Source organism: Lycium ferocissimum, chromosome 9 (genome assembly GCF_029784015.1).
Source record: "Lycium ferocissimum isolate CSIRO_LF1 chromosome 9, AGI_CSIRO_Lferr_CH_V1, whole genome shotgun sequence".
In the NCBI taxonomy this organism is placed as follows: Eukaryota; Viridiplantae; Streptophyta; class Magnoliopsida; order Solanales; family Solanaceae; genus Lycium; species Lycium ferocissimum.
The window spans coordinates 33,875,770-33,893,861 of NC_081350.1; the positions used below are offsets into that span (position 1 = coordinate 33,875,770).

At 34.7% G+C, this 18,092-nt stretch overlaps 1 protein-coding gene across 1 annotated transcript; it reads left to right on the top strand.

Moving 5' to 3' along the window:
- Window positions 1–3,738: 3,738 nt before the first annotated feature.
- LOC132030370 (chaperone protein dnaJ 13) lies at window positions 3,739–16,728 on the top strand. Its single transcript, XM_059419984.1, has 13 exons — window positions 3,739–4,112; window positions 6,928–7,214; window positions 9,320–9,517; window positions 9,596–9,710; window positions 10,208–10,294; window positions 11,597–11,685; window positions 12,595–12,679; window positions 12,860–12,913; window positions 14,066–14,146; window positions 14,805–14,882; window positions 15,239–15,478; window positions 16,023–16,130; window positions 16,206–16,728. The coding sequence occupies exons 1-13, from the start codon at window positions 3,969–3,971 to the stop codon at window positions 16,260–16,262; spliced, it is 1,623 nt and encodes a 540-aa protein (XP_059275967.1). The 5' UTR covers window positions 3,739–3,968; the 3' UTR covers window positions 16,263–16,728.
- The last annotated feature ends 1,364 nt before the right edge of the window (window positions 16,729–18,092 follow it).

Consider the following 18,092-nt stretch of genomic DNA (forward strand, 5'->3'; position numbering starts at 1 on the left):
TAATATATATACTATATATATGTATAACTTAATATATATATAAATATATATATAACTTAATATATATACATATATACTATATATACTATATATACTTAATATATATACTAAATATATATAACTTAATATATATACTATATATATGTATATATATATATATATATATATATATATACTGTATATAACTTAATATATATATATATACTATATATACTATATATACTTAATATATATACTATATATACTTAATATATATAATATATATATATATATATATACTATATACATATATATATATATATATATATAACTTAATATATATACTATATATACATATATACTATATATATACTATAATATATATACTTAAATATATATAACTTATTAATATATATACTATATATACTTATATATGTTTAAGTATATTATATAACTTAATATACTTATAAGTATATTCTTAGTATATTTTAGGTATATTCCTAACTTAATAAAAGTAAAAATATGAACACAAGTAAATAGAAGTAAGCTCAATGAGCCATATTTTTATTCATTCTTGGATAACATTTATTTGCAAGTTGTATTTTTTTTTAACTTGCAAATAATACATGAGTTGTACAAAAATAGTAGAATAATAAAATCACCAATTTTGAGCCATTTCGTTAATTTCCCCCACATCATATTCGGTCATGGAAATATCTTCAAAGTCTTCCATTTGGTCCGGTCCACTAGCTATCAAATCTTCAATTTCTTCCTCTTCGCCTTCCTCCGCTTCGAGTTTTGGTGCGTCGCTCCGATCTAATCCAATCTCGAATGCACACTAGTACTTGCAAGCTAAAGCCGGATAATGAATGTCTATGGTCTCCAATTTGCTGTCTTCCTTGGCTAAATGCGCTTCTCCGAAGCCACGGTTGATACTTGAACCGTAAGGATATCTCGAGCCATTCTTGAAAGTACCGGATAGCTTGCCTTGTACTTCTTCCACCATGCTAAGACGTCCACCTCATCCGGTTGATTGATATCTACATTTGGGTGCATCAAATAAAAGTTATATTCATCAAAGTTTGCAGTAGAAGAAGAAGTTGGCTGTGAATGTAAAACTTTAAACCCGACAAGCCCTTTTTGCTACTTTGAGAAGTAGTAGGGCGTGGAGCAACGGGTGTTGCACGTTCTTCCAAACTAGAATAATGAGTAAAAACTTTTCTAAACTCATCATCAATAGCGAGTTCGGCTTCAAATTTAAAGATGGTTGAGCTCCCGCTTCAATTTCTAAAAATGTATAAATTTGACTAACCAAATTTTTAGTATAAGACAGCTTTTAAACAAGGATTTAAAAGGGAACCCAATATAAATAAAGTTGGGATGGGAAAAAAATACTTCTTAAATTTGATTATCATTTCAAAAATAGCCGCTTGATAACCGGGTTTATGTTTATACTCTTGTAAAACTCTAGCTATTTCCGCTAAGTAGGCTAAAATTCGGTTACCGTGGGATAAAATTATCTAGAAAAAGCAAGAGTTGCATTATAAAATTTTTTCTAAGAGTTCAATACATTCTTTAACATCTACCCAATGCATAAAATTTAACCAATCCTGACTATCGGTATTATATTTGTTGTGAACTTGTTGTATGAGAATCCTATACTCATATGCTTGTTGTAGCATAATGTAAGTGTAGTTCCACCTAGTCTCAATTTCTACTTGAATTTTCCTAGGTCTAAGGTTATTTTCACACACAAGCATTCTTAAAATCTCTAATTCTTCCCTTATTAGCATTACAAAAAAGAAACGCAACAAAGATTTCTAACTTTTTGAACCGTAATCATCAAAATGCACAAGACCATCTTTAACAATTAAATTTAAAATGTGACAACTACATCTTACATGAAAAATATTTTTTAGAGGAGGGTTTATTTCTTTTTTTAAAAGACCAACTGCCTTTGTATTATTAGAAGCATTATCTAAAGCAATACAAAGTGTTTTTCTATAAATGTTAAAAAATCTCATAATAGTAGACATTGAATCGGCTAAAAATTTTCCATCGTGACGACCTTTTCCTTCGTCATATAAAAGGTTATAATTCTTTTTTGCATAACCCGGTTGTCATCAACCCAATGACATGTAATAGCAAAAAAATCTAAATGGTTAATACTAAGACCCAAATCAAGCGGTAAGACAAACATTACAATTTAAAGAATTAAATACGTGGCGCAAATAAAATCTATATTTTTTAAACAAATCTATAACATCGGCTCTACAAGTACTTCTAGGAATACCCTCAAATAACGGATTATAACAACGTTGAATGTAAGTAACAAACCCCAAACCCGAGGGAAAGGAAAATGGTAAACAATCATAAGCTACCATTTTAGCTATTTCTACGCGTTCTTTTTTCTTGTCATACTTAAAATTTCTACCGGTTCGTGGGTCTATCGTCATTTGAATCCCCCCACATTTGAACCCGTTTGCTCTCCCCAAGCATCCATATGTTTGGTTCTCATACGAGAATTTAGTGTACCCGTTCCACCATCCTTACCAGCTTCCTTTCGTTTAAAACTAAATACTTGTCCACATATGTTACATGTAAATGATTGGTTTTCCCTATTCTTAGTCATAAATTTCCAAATTTTAGCCGTTGGCTTACGAGTTCTAGGCGGTTTGTCTTGTGTATGTGATTGTGCAGGACACGTATCTCCTATGGGATTTTCAGGGGGTTGTGTTTCATCATCATCATTTAAGTCTTCATTAAAAGTGTCGGTAAAATGTTGTTGCATTGTCTCATGACCTAAAAGTGGATTATTTCCACCAACATCAATACCTAAATTAGGTGTTTCTTCCACAAATGTTTCCCTCATTAAGCGCACCCCTAACAATACGACTACTACTACGCACCACGTCTTAATCTCTTTGACATTATTAAATAGAATTAATTTAAATCACAATCAAATAAATCACAAGAAAATAAATTACAACAAATTAAATTGCGTAAATTAAATTGCTGCTAGAATTAAATTGCGAAAAATAAAGATAGAGTTGGAACGAAGGTACCAAATTGCCGGATTAATTTCCAACAAAGTCAAGGCGGCTAGAATTGCAAATCCACCAAAGCTACTTCGGATTGTTGCAAAATCACCAACTCCACCAACAATATTATAATTGCAAAATTAATAATTGGAAGTTGAAACTATAATAAGACTTTGTGGCTAGTTATTGCAAAATAATTATAATTGAGAGATTGAGAATTGAGATTGAGATGAAGAAGAGTGAATTGGTGTGAATTAAAATGAAAATGAAGAAGGATTTATATGTGTGTGTGTGTGTGTGTGTGTGTTAAAGTGTGTTGTGTGTGTGTGTGTGTGGGCCAAAAATATATACAAAATGGCCGTTTGGAACGCCATTTTTAAATGGACAAAATAAGGTTTAACGGTCCATTAACGGACAAGATGGCCCAACGGCTCTTTCCTTTTTTTTTTTTTTTTTTTTTTTTTTTTTTCATTTTAACCGTTAAATCCGTTCGGCCCGGCTCCTAAAATATTGAGCCGGGCCAAGAAACAATTATACGGTTAACCTGGAATCGGTTAACGTTCTACGGTTCGGTTCGGTTTAACTTGTCCGTTCTGGGTTAAACCGTTAGCCCGAACCGGTTGACACCTTTACTCACAATTGCTTTCTTCATTTTTGTTGTTTCTTTTAATTTTTTAAATATATGTTGCTGAAATATTAAAAATAAAAAAAAGCAATTGTGGTATCTAACGAAGTCAGTGACTAGTCATAGTTCTTGACAAACAAGTAAAATTATTCTGAAATGGCGACTCTGTAAACCCACGCACACGAAACTAAAACCAAGGGTTTATTCATATCTCAATATCACTAACACCATTTGTCACCTTACGCACACGTACATACAAAATCTACTCTGTTACTACCTTTTTTTTCAGATTCTTATATAAACCCTAAAGTTTAATATCAATAATGAAAGAAGAAGAAAGTGGGGCGCAAAATAGAGAGTTATATGCATTGCTTCATATATCTCCAGAAGCTTCTGATGAAGAAATTAGAAAATCTTATCGTCAATGGGCTCAAATCTATCACCCTGATAAATATCAAGCTCAAGAGGTACTCAGTTTACTCTTTTTTTTCACTCTATGTTTCAGTATATTCTGTCATTCGATTTCTGATACTATTTGTTGTTTCTTGGACTTTGGTTATTGTATTAATTTGTGCTAGTTACAAAATCTTTTTATTTTTTATTTTTTATTCCAGACTTCTTTATCATGCTTTTATTGTATTTTGCCATGACTTTTTATACGGCTTTGAATTGTTTGTCCTCGTGCCGAGGGCCTCACTTTGTGTGATTTCACTAGGGATGTTGTTGTGGTACTCTATGTTTTGGTATTGTACTAGTTTTCAGAACCCTTAATTTGTATATTTGGAGTTAAAGGATTTAGCTTGAGCTCGCCTTCCACTTGCTACCTGAATTAAAGGATGAAATGGGCCTGGATAGAACTGAATGGATACAGAGGATTCGTATAGCTGACCTCAAACTACTTTCAGAGAACCCCCTAATTTACATTTTTTCGTTAAATTGTTTAATATTGGAATGAGAAGGGTCTGAATAGAATGGAATTGATACAGAAGATTCAAATAGTGGACCTGAACTAGTTTCCAGAGAACCGCTAGTTCGCCTATTGTTTATGGGAAATAGATGAGTCTGAATAGAATGGAATGAATACTCTATGTTTTGGTACTATACTAGTTTTTGAGAACAATTAGTTTGTACATTTCGAGTTAAAGGAGTTAGCTTGAGCTCACCTTCCACTTGCTACCTGAATTAAAGGATAAATTATTTGTTATTGGAACTAAGTGGGCCTGGATAGAACTGAATGGATCCAGAGGATTCATATAGCTGACCTCAAACTAGTTTCAGAGAACCCCGAATTTACATATTTTCTTTAAATTGTTTAATATTGGAATGAGAAGGGTCTGAATAGAATGGAACGGATATAGAAGATTCGTATAGCGGAACTGAAAGAGAACTGCTAGTTTGCCTAACAACAACAACAACATACCAAGTGTAATCCCACAAGTGGAACTGTACTAGTTTCCAGAGAACCGCTAGTTTGCCGATTGTTTATTGGAAATAGATGGGTCCGAATAGAATGGAATGAATACTCTATGTTTTGCTACTATACTAGATTTTGAGGACTCTTAATTTGTAGTTGGAGTTAAAGGAGTCAACTTGAGCTCACCTTCCACTTACTACTTGAATTAAAGGATAACTTATGTGTTATTGTAATTAAATGGGCCTGGATAGAACTGAATGGATACAGAGGATTCATATAGCTCAACTCCAACTAGCTTGTGGTTGAGGCTGAGTTCAACAATTTGGAATTGTAATAGTTATTAAGAATCCATGATTTGTCTATTTTCCTTTAACGATAAATTGTTTAATATTGGAATGAGATGGGTCTGTATAGAATGGAACGGATATAGAAGATTCGTATAGCGGAAATGAACTAATTTCCAGAGAACCACTAGTTTGCCTATTGTTTATTGGAATGAGAAGGGTCTGAATAGAATGGAATGGATATTGAAGATTCGTATAGCGGGACTGAACTAATTTTCAGAGAACCGCTAGTTTGTCTATGATTTATTGGAATTAGAGGGGTCTGAATAAAATGGAATGAATGTAGAAGATTCGTATAGTGAACTAAACTAACTTCAGAGAACCGCTAGTTTGCCTTTTGCTCCCTTAAGTGACTAATTATGTAGTATTGGAATGGAATGGGTCTGATTAGATGGAATGTATATATAGAACCTTCATCTAGTCGACTTCAACTAGTTTGCCATTGAGTAGTAGTTGCTTGACTGATATGTTTCATAGCTACGACTATTTTTGTTTGTGCCTTTGATATTGGTGGAAAGCAGCTTTGCGTGCTTTTACTCAACTTTCTTCGGGTATTTTGCATTGCAATTGGCATGTTTATTCTTTTCTCTATGCTTTTGTTTTTGCATTGCAAATGGCATATTGATTAGATAAATTCAACTTTTCTATATGCGATTAGACAGTTGTTAATGTTTTACTTTGATCTGAAGAGAGGAAGCGTCTTCAATGGGGAAGAATGTGGTAGAAAATTCAATAGCTGCCAGCTCTTCAAATTTTTTACTCTTCTTAGTTTCTGCGATTGGGGGATGGGGAAAACGCACTATTGAGTTAAACAAATCTATATTTAAGATATATGCAACAGTGGCAACTGTGGACAGAAATTTGTATGTGTCTAGCTTCCTTATTTTCCTGCTTATGAGGGTCAAGTTAATGTCATATTTCTCATGTTCTATCTGACAGGATTGGTAGGGGAAGCTTCATTAGTACTGTATTACATATTTGTTATTTGGCAAATATAGGTATCTTTGCTATACAACCATTATTATGGTTCAGGGCTTTATATATCTCAAAACTAGGATATAGATCTTTCTTATTGCAGTGCTTAGGCTATTAGGTTCTGGGACATTATATAAGTTATCTATTGAGATTGTTACGTTTCGCTCTTTGTGCAATTATTGTTTGAATTTCATGTAGAAACCTCGTCTCATTGAAGAAAAAGGTAACAAGAGACTCGGACACCCGGTGCTTAATCAAAAAAAAAAAAAAAAAAAAAAAAGGTAACAAGAGTAAAAGTGCCTCCCAATGTGAAGAATGTGGTAAAAAATTTCAAGACATTGAACTTCTTTTCTCCTCTTAGTTCAGGGGGTTGAGGAGGTGGGGATTTCACAGCGAGGTCAAGAAAATCTATATTTTTGAAATCTGAGCAACATTATTACAAGATATTAGATAATTGCCAAGTGTTGGGATAACTTGTCTGGATTTCTTGATTTCCTGCTTATGAAGGTCAAGTTGTGAATATATAGTGGCATATTTGTCCTGTTTCAGATGAAGGAAATTGCAACAGAGAATTTTCAACGAATATGTGAAGCTTATGAAATTTTATCGGATGAGACGAAAAGACAAATATATGACATATACGGTATGGAAGGGATTAATTCTGGTTTGGAACTTGGTACTAAGCTGAACAAAGCTGAAGAGATCAAGGAAGAACTTGAAAGACTACGTCGTCAGAAGGAACTTCAAAAGGTTGCAGCGCATCTCCGACCTTCTGGGTCAATTTTGGCAAATCTGTCATTGCCACAGTTTTTAGAGGGTGATGGCATTATGAAAGGGTAAACATCTGTACTTATTTTGTATTTCTTTGTCTGAAACTCTTAATTGCTTTTGTAGATTAAGATGACAATGTAGATATATCAGGGGTGTTCACGGTTTGGTTAAAAACCGATCCAAACCGAAAAGCGAACCAAGCCAATATTTACTTGGCTTAGGTTTGGTTTGGTTTTAAATTTTTAAAAACTGATAATATTTGGTTTGGTTTTGATTTTACTAAAAGCAAACCGAAGAAAAAATCGAATCGAACCGACAAATATAATACATAATTTTTATAATTATATATATATATATATATATATATATATATAATTTATATATTTTTTAAGCAAACCTTTATTTTTCTCGAATAGGCTAATGAACTTTATACTTTAAGCCCATTTTAAGAAAGAAATTCATGAATTCAAACTCATTTATTCAAAGAAACAACTACTATGAGATTTACCTAGATTTATTTTTTGTATTTCTTATAAGCTTTATTCACTTATTTAAAATCACAAATCCTAAGACATTTTCTCCATAAGAAAACTATAGCTACCACAACAAAAGGGTAATAACAAATTATAAGTTGGAAAATGATAGAAAATTCTCTCCTAATTTTAGGAAAGAAACATGAAAGAGAGAAATACCATTAGTTTTCTTAAAAACCGAAGAACCGACCCAAATCGAACCAAACTGACTACAACCAAACCGATGGATATGTATTATATTTGGTTTGGTTTGGTTTTAATAATTTTAAAAACCGACTAAATTGATTTGGTTTTAACCCAAAAACTGACCCAAACCGACCCATGAACACCCCTAGATATATGTGACTAGGTAATTCATTATCCGATGGAATGGCATAGGCCAACTATTCTATCTATCACATTGTACATGCCAAAATTCCTTTGTCCTTAATCCTAGATAAATATGCAAGCCATGTTCATTTAAGTAACTTGTTTATCAGTAAATTCCTTTTAAGTATGTGGGTTATTGTTTTTGCGGGACAACTTGCATAAGAATGGTTCTAAGCTGCCCACAAGAATGCTGGTGGATTTGGAGCTAACAAGCTTATGCTTTAAATTCGTTTAGCTTCAGTATTAGCTCCTATGACTTAGCAATGAAGCAAAACCAGGTTTGGGAATTGTACCGTGAAGCAGAAAAGACTTGAAACAGGGATCTTGAGGAATCTTTGTTGTAAGCCCCTATTAAACTAGCTAAGGATTGTTTAAGCTTCTAGAAAGGTAAAGACCATTAAACATACACAACAGTCGCTCTCATGCTTTTGTAGAAGTTTGATCCTTATTGTTTTCCTTGACCTCTTTTCGCTACGTCCTCAAGTGATTTCGGTTGTCGAAATCCCATTGTATGTGCACTTTGGTAACTTAATACATTATACCATTGTTAACAGAAGTAATGACCTGAGCAGCCTATAGACTTATGGTCTGCAGAATTGAGCTGCTCTAGTGGACCATGCATTGTGTTGCTAGCACGACTGTCATTTTTTTTTTTTCAGAAGCATTTTCTATAGTAAGATATTGCAATTTGCAATACTAATGCTTAAGCTTGTTTAGGTATAGTTAGCAATATGTTTCTAGTAGATTTAACATTTAATAAGCAAGTACATATCAATCTCAAAAAAGAAAAAAGAAAAATAGAAGCAAGTACATAAAAAATGTAATAAGCAAGTGTTTCTGTGTAATTGCATTATATTTAGACCAAAAAACACATTTCGAAATTTACAAATTACAATCCACTAAGTATCCTTCTAGGCATAGAGGCTATTATCATTCTCCATATTAATGGAAATCATAAAAAGAAATGCTCTAGTTGTTTGTATCTGCCATTTGCGGGGTTTTAGGGTGTGCATGATATATCAATAAGCTAATAAGGTATTTGCATTGTTTATTGCTCCAAGCAATGGGATTTTAACCCTTATAGCAGCACACAAGAGTAGGTTTGAGTCTCTGGAAAACTAGTTATCTGAAGGCCCACTTTCTGCTCCTGATATAAATACAGATGTTGATTATTCAGCAAGTCCAAGTTTGTCTTCTATATGATTATTCAGCAACGTCTCTTTCTGTTACCTCATCTTACCTTACATGTTTCTGGGCTTGATTTCCAGGATGGCTATGGCTAGTGAAGTCCAGTCTCAGATATCCAAACACAATGCTGTTGCCATAGGCGGAAATCTGGCGGTTAATGGGAATGCCGGCGGGGGTGCTGCATCTGTTGTTTTTAGGCATCAAATGTCATCAGATTCTTCAATAGAGTTTATGGGGTCTATGGGTTTGAGAGCCTTACTAGGAGTACAGACAACTCGGTAGGATGATCCATTTTGCTATGTGTTGCAGATCTCGAAATTTTTAGCCAAATATTGACTTGTTCTTTGTCTCGCCAGTCATATATCTCTTCACTCTACAGCAACAATGGGTCTTGCCATGTCCTTAAGAGATGGTTCAGTTAATCTCTCCAACACTTGGACTCGCCAACTCTCTGATACTGCTCATGGAAATGTAAGCTATTTTTGAGCTGATACATATCTAGAAGCTTAAAATAATTTTATGTCATAATTGCTACTCCCTCCGTTTCAATTTGTTGGTCTTACTTCCCTTTTTAGTCCGTTTCAAAAAGAACGCCTCTTTCCTTTTTAGCAACTCTTTTATTTCAACTTTACACATGGCATTCTAAGACCACAAGATTAAAGGAGGTTTTGGTACATTCTACATATCCTTAGTTAACAACCACAAGATTCAAAAGTATTCTTTAGTTTCTTAAACTCCGTGCCAAGTCAAAACCAGACAAACAAATTGAAACGGAGGGAGTACTATTCTTTATGCTTCGTGCCTGCAACTTTAGTCAGACGTTTGATGATCTATTGGATCATACTCGTTTACGGGCTGAGGCATGAAATTTTCTTGCATCTGACATTATTGATATGCGCTCATTCCTTTTAACTTATCAAGAAAATCTTATATTTTCCTGTTTCCCCCCTTTTTTTTCTTTTTTCCAGATACATCTTTCATTAGGTCCAGAGTCATCCATAGCTGTTGGATGGCAGAAGAAGGAGCAGAAAAGGTCTGCTTCGGGAGAGATCAAGGTTCCGCTTTTCTGCTCTAGCTCTAAAGTCATTTTTTTTTTAATTTTGATTACATTCTCTTACAAAAGCTAATTTAAGAATTTCTGTTTTCTATTTAAGACTTGCCCATTTCATCATTGTTTATTTTTGAATTGAATAATTACTGGCTGACACTTTCTTTCGTCTGGGTTATCAGGGATGCTGTAATTGTGTTTTGAAGTCCACACGAACATTAGTGCTCTGGATATTTTCATTGGTTTTGTTAAAAACAGATGTATTTGTGTCATCTACCTGTTGATACGGAATAAGGATCTCCTAATGGTTAATTTACTTCTTGGCACACAATTTAACTTTTTCTGGACAAGCAGAACATGCGCCAATTAAGTGTAAATCCAGCTTTCTAGTAGACTACAGAGCACAATCTTGCTACCCCTGAAGTAAACTTTTTCATATCTTGGTCAAGACTTATGTCCCAAAAACCTGACCAAACTGTTAAATTAGATTAAAATGGTTATTTAGGTAGCTATGGTACTTTTAATATCAATTGTTTGGTTTAGTATCATTTTGAAAAGAATCTGTACAGAAGTGAGAAGTAACTTCCTGATTAAATAAAAAGAAGTGATAGAATTAACTTTCGTATTTAATATTAAGAAAAGAAATAAAGGTACTTTTAGTTTTAGCAGTAATAGTATATTCTGCTGCCAAAATCTGGGAGATAAATTTGCGTAGATTGGAGCACCTTGAAATGTGCCCTTACAGTGGGTTGTTCCTTTATAAAAAAGAAAATTTTCTTCTTTTAGGTTTTTGCTTGGTTTCTGCTTTTGAATAAGATTATGCTTTCTCCCGCTCCTGCTCCCACTTGCATTAGATTTTAGAGCTATAGATGTTCCACACAGTTCTGACAAGCATACAAAGTTAGCAATGATAGTATTAGGTTATGTGATAATGTGACTCCTTCATGTTCCATCCTCAATTTTCCTTTCTTTTGTGTGAGAAGAAAATAAAATGCTATTTATGTTGGGCCATTGGAAGCTTACTTGAATCTAAAGTTAAAATGCTATTTATGTTCGGCCACTCAAAACTTATTTGGAACTATGTGTCTGTTTGTGCATATAATGCTAATATAACATACTTGCAACTCCGTGTTCTGTCAAGGAGACCCTTTTCCTGTTTTTATTCAACATGACAAGCACATTGGGTTCAAATGATATTATGCAGCATTAAGTCATTAATCTGCCTTCAAGCAGCATGTTAACATTACCAATTTTACGGCACTTTGAGCATTCTTTTATCTATATATAATTTGCGTCCAACGTGCTGCAGCTAGGGACAGGATCATTTGGTGCAAGTGCTCATTACACCCACCGCTTTTCCACAAAATCTCACGGGCGTATCGCCGCCAGAATCGGAAGGTTCGTTGATGTTAATAATTAATCATTTCTTTTTTGATTCGACTTAATGACTTATTGCCGTTACTATGTTAAAGTTGAAGGTCCTAAGCCTTGACATTCAGTACTTTTTTGCTTAAATAAGCTAAACAATCTGCAGTCTGAATAAGCTAGTGAATGCTTTTGTATGCTTGATGTGTTGCAATGATGTTTAGATTTATTTTGTTGAATGATCAAATCTCTGTGATCCTTGTTTTTAGTTGGACATCTGCCGCATACCTAGTTTTGGATAGTACACATGGTAATGGTGATGACTAAGACCTAGTACTCGATTGTTAGCATGAGTAAGTCAATACATAACTTGCATTAGCTATTCTTTTAAATCCTCGGATTGTAATCAGATTTCTGTAAAAGCTGGTAATATAAGCGGTTTCACATGTTGTTTCTTGATCGTTCACTTTATTATTCCCTCACATTTGTTCTGGTATTGGGTCAAACTTTTACGAACTTCTGGGAAGAGCAAACCTCCTAGGATATTGAAAAAGGCACAATCAGATTTCTGCAAAAGCTGAGTATATAAGCGATTTCACGTTATCTTCTTGATTGTTTACCTTATTATCCCTTCACATTTGTTCTGGTATGACTTATACCAACTTTTTTTTTTAAAAAAAAAAAAAAAAAACTCCTAGAAACTTTTACCAACTCATAATATCTTTAAACTAATTGAAATTCTTTGTATTTTCTGTTCTCTAGTTTGAACCGGGAACTATATTTTCTTGCGTAGTAATTCAGCTTGTTTTGTATATGTTTTGGGGAACTGTATCTTCAGTTAAGCCGAAACACCATAATCCAGGTTACTGAAATTATCTTCATGCACAAAATTTCCTGATCAATTGGTAGCCTCTTCTCATGATATTCTATATTATATTGCAGTACTGCACTTGAACTTGAAATGGGAGGTGGAAGAAAAATATCTGAATTCAGTACCATCCGGATGCTGTATACTGTAGGAATTCAGGTATATATTGACAGACTAACTCCTTTCATCCCTCCTCAAGAAAAAGGGAGTGGAGCCTACTTCCTCGTATGTTTTTGTTAGACACGTTTTAGGTTTTTAGCATCCTTTAAAAGTCATTATGGCAAGATTGCACATGATTTTCATGCTTTTTTACACCTCATACCCACCTTTTGCTCACAGGGGATCTTTTGGAAGTTTGAGTTACATCGCGGGGGCCAAAAGTTGATTGTTCCTGTAAGTAGTCTCAACTTGTGCTTATGTGCTTTATTTTGGTTTCATGCCTTTTTCCTTTTCGGTTTGCTTTTTCATGTGCATGCACATGTGTTCGTGACTTTGGGTATATATTCCCTAGAAATTGTGGCATCAAACCGCCGGTTCTTAATCATGATCTTAATCAGGCACTTCAAAGATGATCAGGAGTCTAATAAGGATCTAGAATTATAATGAACCTAAACTAATACAAGATCTCTTATTTTAAGAATATAGAACCTCAACCTATTGAACTAATGAAATATTATATCCTACACTGCGAAAACTAGAATTCCTTTAGGGATTTTAAGGAATTGGATGCGTATGACCTTACCTAATTTTGATTAGATATTGATTATGATTGTTCTGATGGTTTTACCATAAAACCAAAATTAGGCTAATTATTTTTAAAAAGTTTGATCTAATCCAATTTGGTGAAACCATCAAAATGTAGCACAACTATAACCGGCCAGTTGAAAGGTATTTGGTTGTACTGTAACTTGTAGAGAGGAGTTGCAAATTATTTGGTACATACGGTGAAAGGTTTTGCTTATCTCAATTTCAAACCTAACTTCATTTTCGCATTCAATGCCATAAACCATGACAAAAATCAGAGAAGCATTAAACTGTCTCGGGTCAAAATACGTTATCTGGGTGGGTTCTTCGGTGCACCTCTGGGCAAGGCATTCTTGAAATGCCTAAAGGTGGCAGTGGCGAGCGCAAGTATTGCGGGGCATTTGCTCGCACTTACCTGCCTCGAGTCCCCTTGAAATAATTCTGAGGCTCTCTAGTTCTGCCTAGTCTAATCACCACTAAAATGAGTCCTAAAGAAAAATAACAAAATTTCTTTTGCTGTCTTGCATTAAGAAGCTTATGGAATGGCATGTTTGAGCGCCTGTAATCTCTATGATCAGTATTCAGCCATCTGTTCCACTTTTTTACCCTACTTTCTTCAGGCGGTTCCCCCCCTAACCCCAACCCACCAAAAAAAAAAAAATCACTTTTCTATGGTTAGTGGAGATTCTAAGTTCCTACAAATAATTGGCTCAAGTAACTTACGGTTTATCTAAATATTATCTGTCTCAATCAAGATTTTTGTTGTTCATTTTCATTTTTGCTACATCTCGATGGATGCAGGTATTGCTTTCTAGGCATTTGAACCCTGTTTTTGCAACCGGAGCATTTGTGATACCGACCTCACTGTATTTTGTACTGAAGGTCTGTGTTCTGTCTTCAAACTGACATTTGAAAATTTCTCTCCAGTCAATTGCTAAACTACCACATGGTGGTTCTCAATTGTTCTATGGGGCCATTTAATCTAGTACTGTTTTCCATGTATTTCTGTTATAGACTACTTAATTTGGTTGAGATAGAAATCCTAGTTCTTCTGATCAACATATCAATATCCATACTGAGTATTGTTATGCCATAACATTTATCTCTTTTTTATTTGGTGACCTATGAGTTGGTTTTCCTTGCTAGTTTTGCGACCCATTTAAAAGATTTTCCAATCGATGGCCCATATTGCATCTATTTATTTCCTTCCCTGGATGTTTGAAATATCTTTTGCTTTAGTCATTGCTTTTGATTCTGAGTTGTTGGGGAGCCTCGTGGTGGCAATATGATGAAGTGTCTCCTGTACTTTATGACTTGCATGGTTTCATAACTGCTCAGTTTCCATGACTGCCAACTTCTCCCATATCTTTTCCTTTACTATTTATTCTGAATTGTTGTGGGGCCTTGTGTTGGCAAAATGTTGGAAATGTCTCCCATTGATTATAATTTATAACTTTCTTCCTTTTTAAATAGCTCATTTTCCAGGACTTTCAATGTCTGTCTCTTTCTTTTTGACTGTTTGTGTCTTCTATACTTGCAGAGATTTGTTGTGAAACCTTTTTATCTTAAGCACGAAAAGCAGAAGGCATCAGAGAATATGGATAAAACCCTTGGCCAGGTAATTATACATAGTTTGCGTGACTGGTGTTGCTGCTTCCTGAATTCTATAAATAGCTTCTCCTGTTCCGGGCAGTCAGACATTGGGATGCTTGATAAACAACTAGGCTTCAAACGCAAGCTAGTTGAGATCGGCACATAAAAGGGCCTTTTACCTTAGGATATTCCATGAGCCAACATTTTGTTTTCCACAAGTAGTTTCTAAGTGTTGATGCAGTTTATCGTGCACTGCCTCTGCTGCTATGATAGGGCATGTATATTGTTTTGTCTGTGAAGAATTCTCATGGTTCTTTCCTTGGGCTTATAAATAGCCAACCTCTACTGCAGCTTTGCTCCTAAAGCACTATATTTTTGTAGGTCCGGGAGGCAAGGGCCGCAGCTAAGAAAGCTCAGCAACTATTGCAAACTGTGGCCAATAGGAAAAGAAGTAGACAACTAGAAACAGGTGGACTGGTTATTACAAAAGCACTGTATGGCAGCAGTAAAGCTCTGAAGAACAGAAATCAAATAGAGGAAGTGAAAGATGAAGTGGCTTCTCAAATCATTGATGTCACTCTACCTTTGAATTTTCTTGTGAGCGACTCGGGGCAACTAAAGGTCCGTTTTTCCATCTGCCGTTCTTAATAGGTTTCTTTTTCTCATCAGTCTTAAGGACTCCTTGTTTCATAATTGATGCCCTATTGCACATATTTTAGTTTATATTGCTTGCTTTAATTAGTCTTCTCTTTGTCCTTAAGCCTGTATCTGGCCCAGTTAATTTTTTGGATTTTGTTGGCTCCTTGATGTTAATTGGCTGTCAACTGTTATGGAGCTAAGATTACTTATTTTTTGTACTTTTTTGCATCTTCTTGATGCCAATTAATGATATATTCTTACTTCATAAAAGAAACGAACTCAATTGACTATCTCCTCTGTATAAGCTGCCCATCTGTTGTTTCATCAATATTAGCCTATGGCTGTTAGTTCTTTTAGTCTTTGGATGCTTTCTTTGGAATTACTGTTGAGATGAAAATAATTACATATGAACACATCTTTGCTTACAGTTCACTAGTTCAGGAAACAACTTCCCGATATCTTGTCTGTTCAAGCTGGTTTTACTTTTTACCTATAAGATATTTAACGTATCATTGTGTATATGCAGCTGCATGAGGGTGTAAAAAAATCAGGAATTATGGGCTTTTGTGATCCTTGTCCTGGAGAACCTAAGCAATTGTATGTGGAGTACACCTTTGATGGCAACAAGTTTGAGGTAATCCTCTTCTTTCTTTTTCTAACATTAGAGAACATTCTTTGATAACTAAAATTGCTGTCAAAATATTAACAGGTTATTGTCGACGATTTGGACATGTTGGTTATACCCCATGAATCACACAGAACTTGATGTCAAGTGAGCTGCTGAGTGTCTGTTTTTTCAGTTCATTGAAAATAGATTTAAGGCTGTTGATTCCTCGAAATGAGTATGATAGTCAATTGGTGAAATTTAAGGCAACCAATAGAGAAGACTTGGTTACCTCTTCAAATTTTGCATCATTTGCTATGCCTCTGAAGTACTCTTTGTTCAATATTACTGCCCGCCGCTCCCCTTGTTGTCCTCCTTACCCACCGAATCAACAGGAATAAAAGAGGGGATGAAAAGGAACAAACGGAGAAAGCAGGAAAAGGAGGTAAGAAAGAGTTTCTCGGCGACTCCTAGCCTTAGAAATGTTACAATGGGATGCAGTTCCTTAGGGTTTTGGTTATAAAAATTACTACACGGTGTATTTTATTTTGACAAAATAAAGGCAGTGTAGTGATATCTTATTCTTTCACCATGGACTACTTGATGAGCTCTTTAACCATTCTGTAACGCAACATAGAGCAAAACTGGTGCATCAAGAGAGTTGGTGCCTCACAAACAAAAGAGTTTAACAAACTTCTCCTTTCTGATTTGGTCTCACTAGTATTCACTGTGCAACTACTCTTACAAGATTCTCCATTTGCAAAGTTATACCACTCTGCCATGTATACTAAAAAAATCATAAAAGGTTAGCAATATACAGCTTTAAACCCTGCACTGGACAGCAGATTGATAATTCAACTGGCAAATGATGTGAGATTTTGTTCCACTCGGTGCATAATATCAATCATGGCTTATTTTTCCTCTTCTGATCAGGTAAAATTATGTATCAATCATAACATTCAGCAAAACCTACGTGCAAGAGATATACATACATCCCGGTTTTGGCCTTTTATCCTTTATACTTTATTAGGAGGCGTTATTGCAAACGAAACAGATGCTGATAGTTTAATTTGCTAGTAGCCTAAAAGCCCAAGATTATGGTATGTATAGTTCCAGGAGTGACAACTTTTCTCAATAAAAACTGCTGCTTGCTGGAATAACAAACTGAGACACTATCCACCCAAGAATTATTGCATTTGAAGCCTATCATTATGTCAATAGTCCAACGCGGCAACTAGATTGAAGAGACTCAATTTTCTATCTTTACCGTAATTTGAAAATTAATTTAGGCCACCACAAGGATGTACTTCGAGTCGCATTGCATTTTTTTTCTTTCACGTAGGCTCTAATTAACACTTATGGCATCCATACAAAAGGAGGTTTGTCGGGGAAGATTTTGTGGGTCTGATTAAACTCGCTACTTTTAGCTCGAATAATGTTGTTGTGTATTTATGTGCAAAAGATAATGTTTGAATATATACGTACAGTAAGGTCCACTCATTTTTAACACATTGAATCTAATTTTTGGATTCACCTCTTTAATAATGCACAAGGTGATACGTGGTGAAACCAGAGAAGAGGAAAATTGTCTCATTAAAGAAGAGTGGAATATATCAAAGGGGGTCTTTTGTTCCACTCTTTTTTTCCTTTGTTGGTAGAGTATTAGCTGGTTGATGTTGCCATTACGTGACAGTATCCTTCAGTAGTACCATGACATATATTAGCTCACAAGCATAGCATGAAGCTAGCCTGGATACAGCTCTTAAAGTGTCAGCAGATGAGTAGCACTTCATTATCATCATCTCTATTTTTGCATTATCATTTATCTGCTATACCAAATTCAGTAAAACTTTAGATAAGTTGAACAAATGAAGAACAAATACGTGCACCCTAAAAGAAGCATAAGAAGCCCCTATGGAAGAAAAGGCTGCTAAAAATAGTCACATGAATAGTTTCTATTGCTGGATAACTTGGGCTGAATAGTTATGGCCA

Coding starts and splice junctions, on each gene's coding strand:
- LOC132030370 (XM_059419984.1), top strand. CDS start 3,969: ATGAAAGAAGAAGAAAGTGGGGCGCAAAATAGAGAGTTATATGCATTG. Junction 14,883..15,238: donor TGGATAAAACCCTTGGCCAG/GTAATTATACAT, acceptor ATATTTTTGTAG/GTCCGGGAGGCAAGGGCCGC. Junction 15,479..16,022: donor GCGACTCGGGGCAACTAAAG/GTCCGTTTTTCC, acceptor GTGTATATGCAG/CTGCATGAGGGTGTAAAAAA.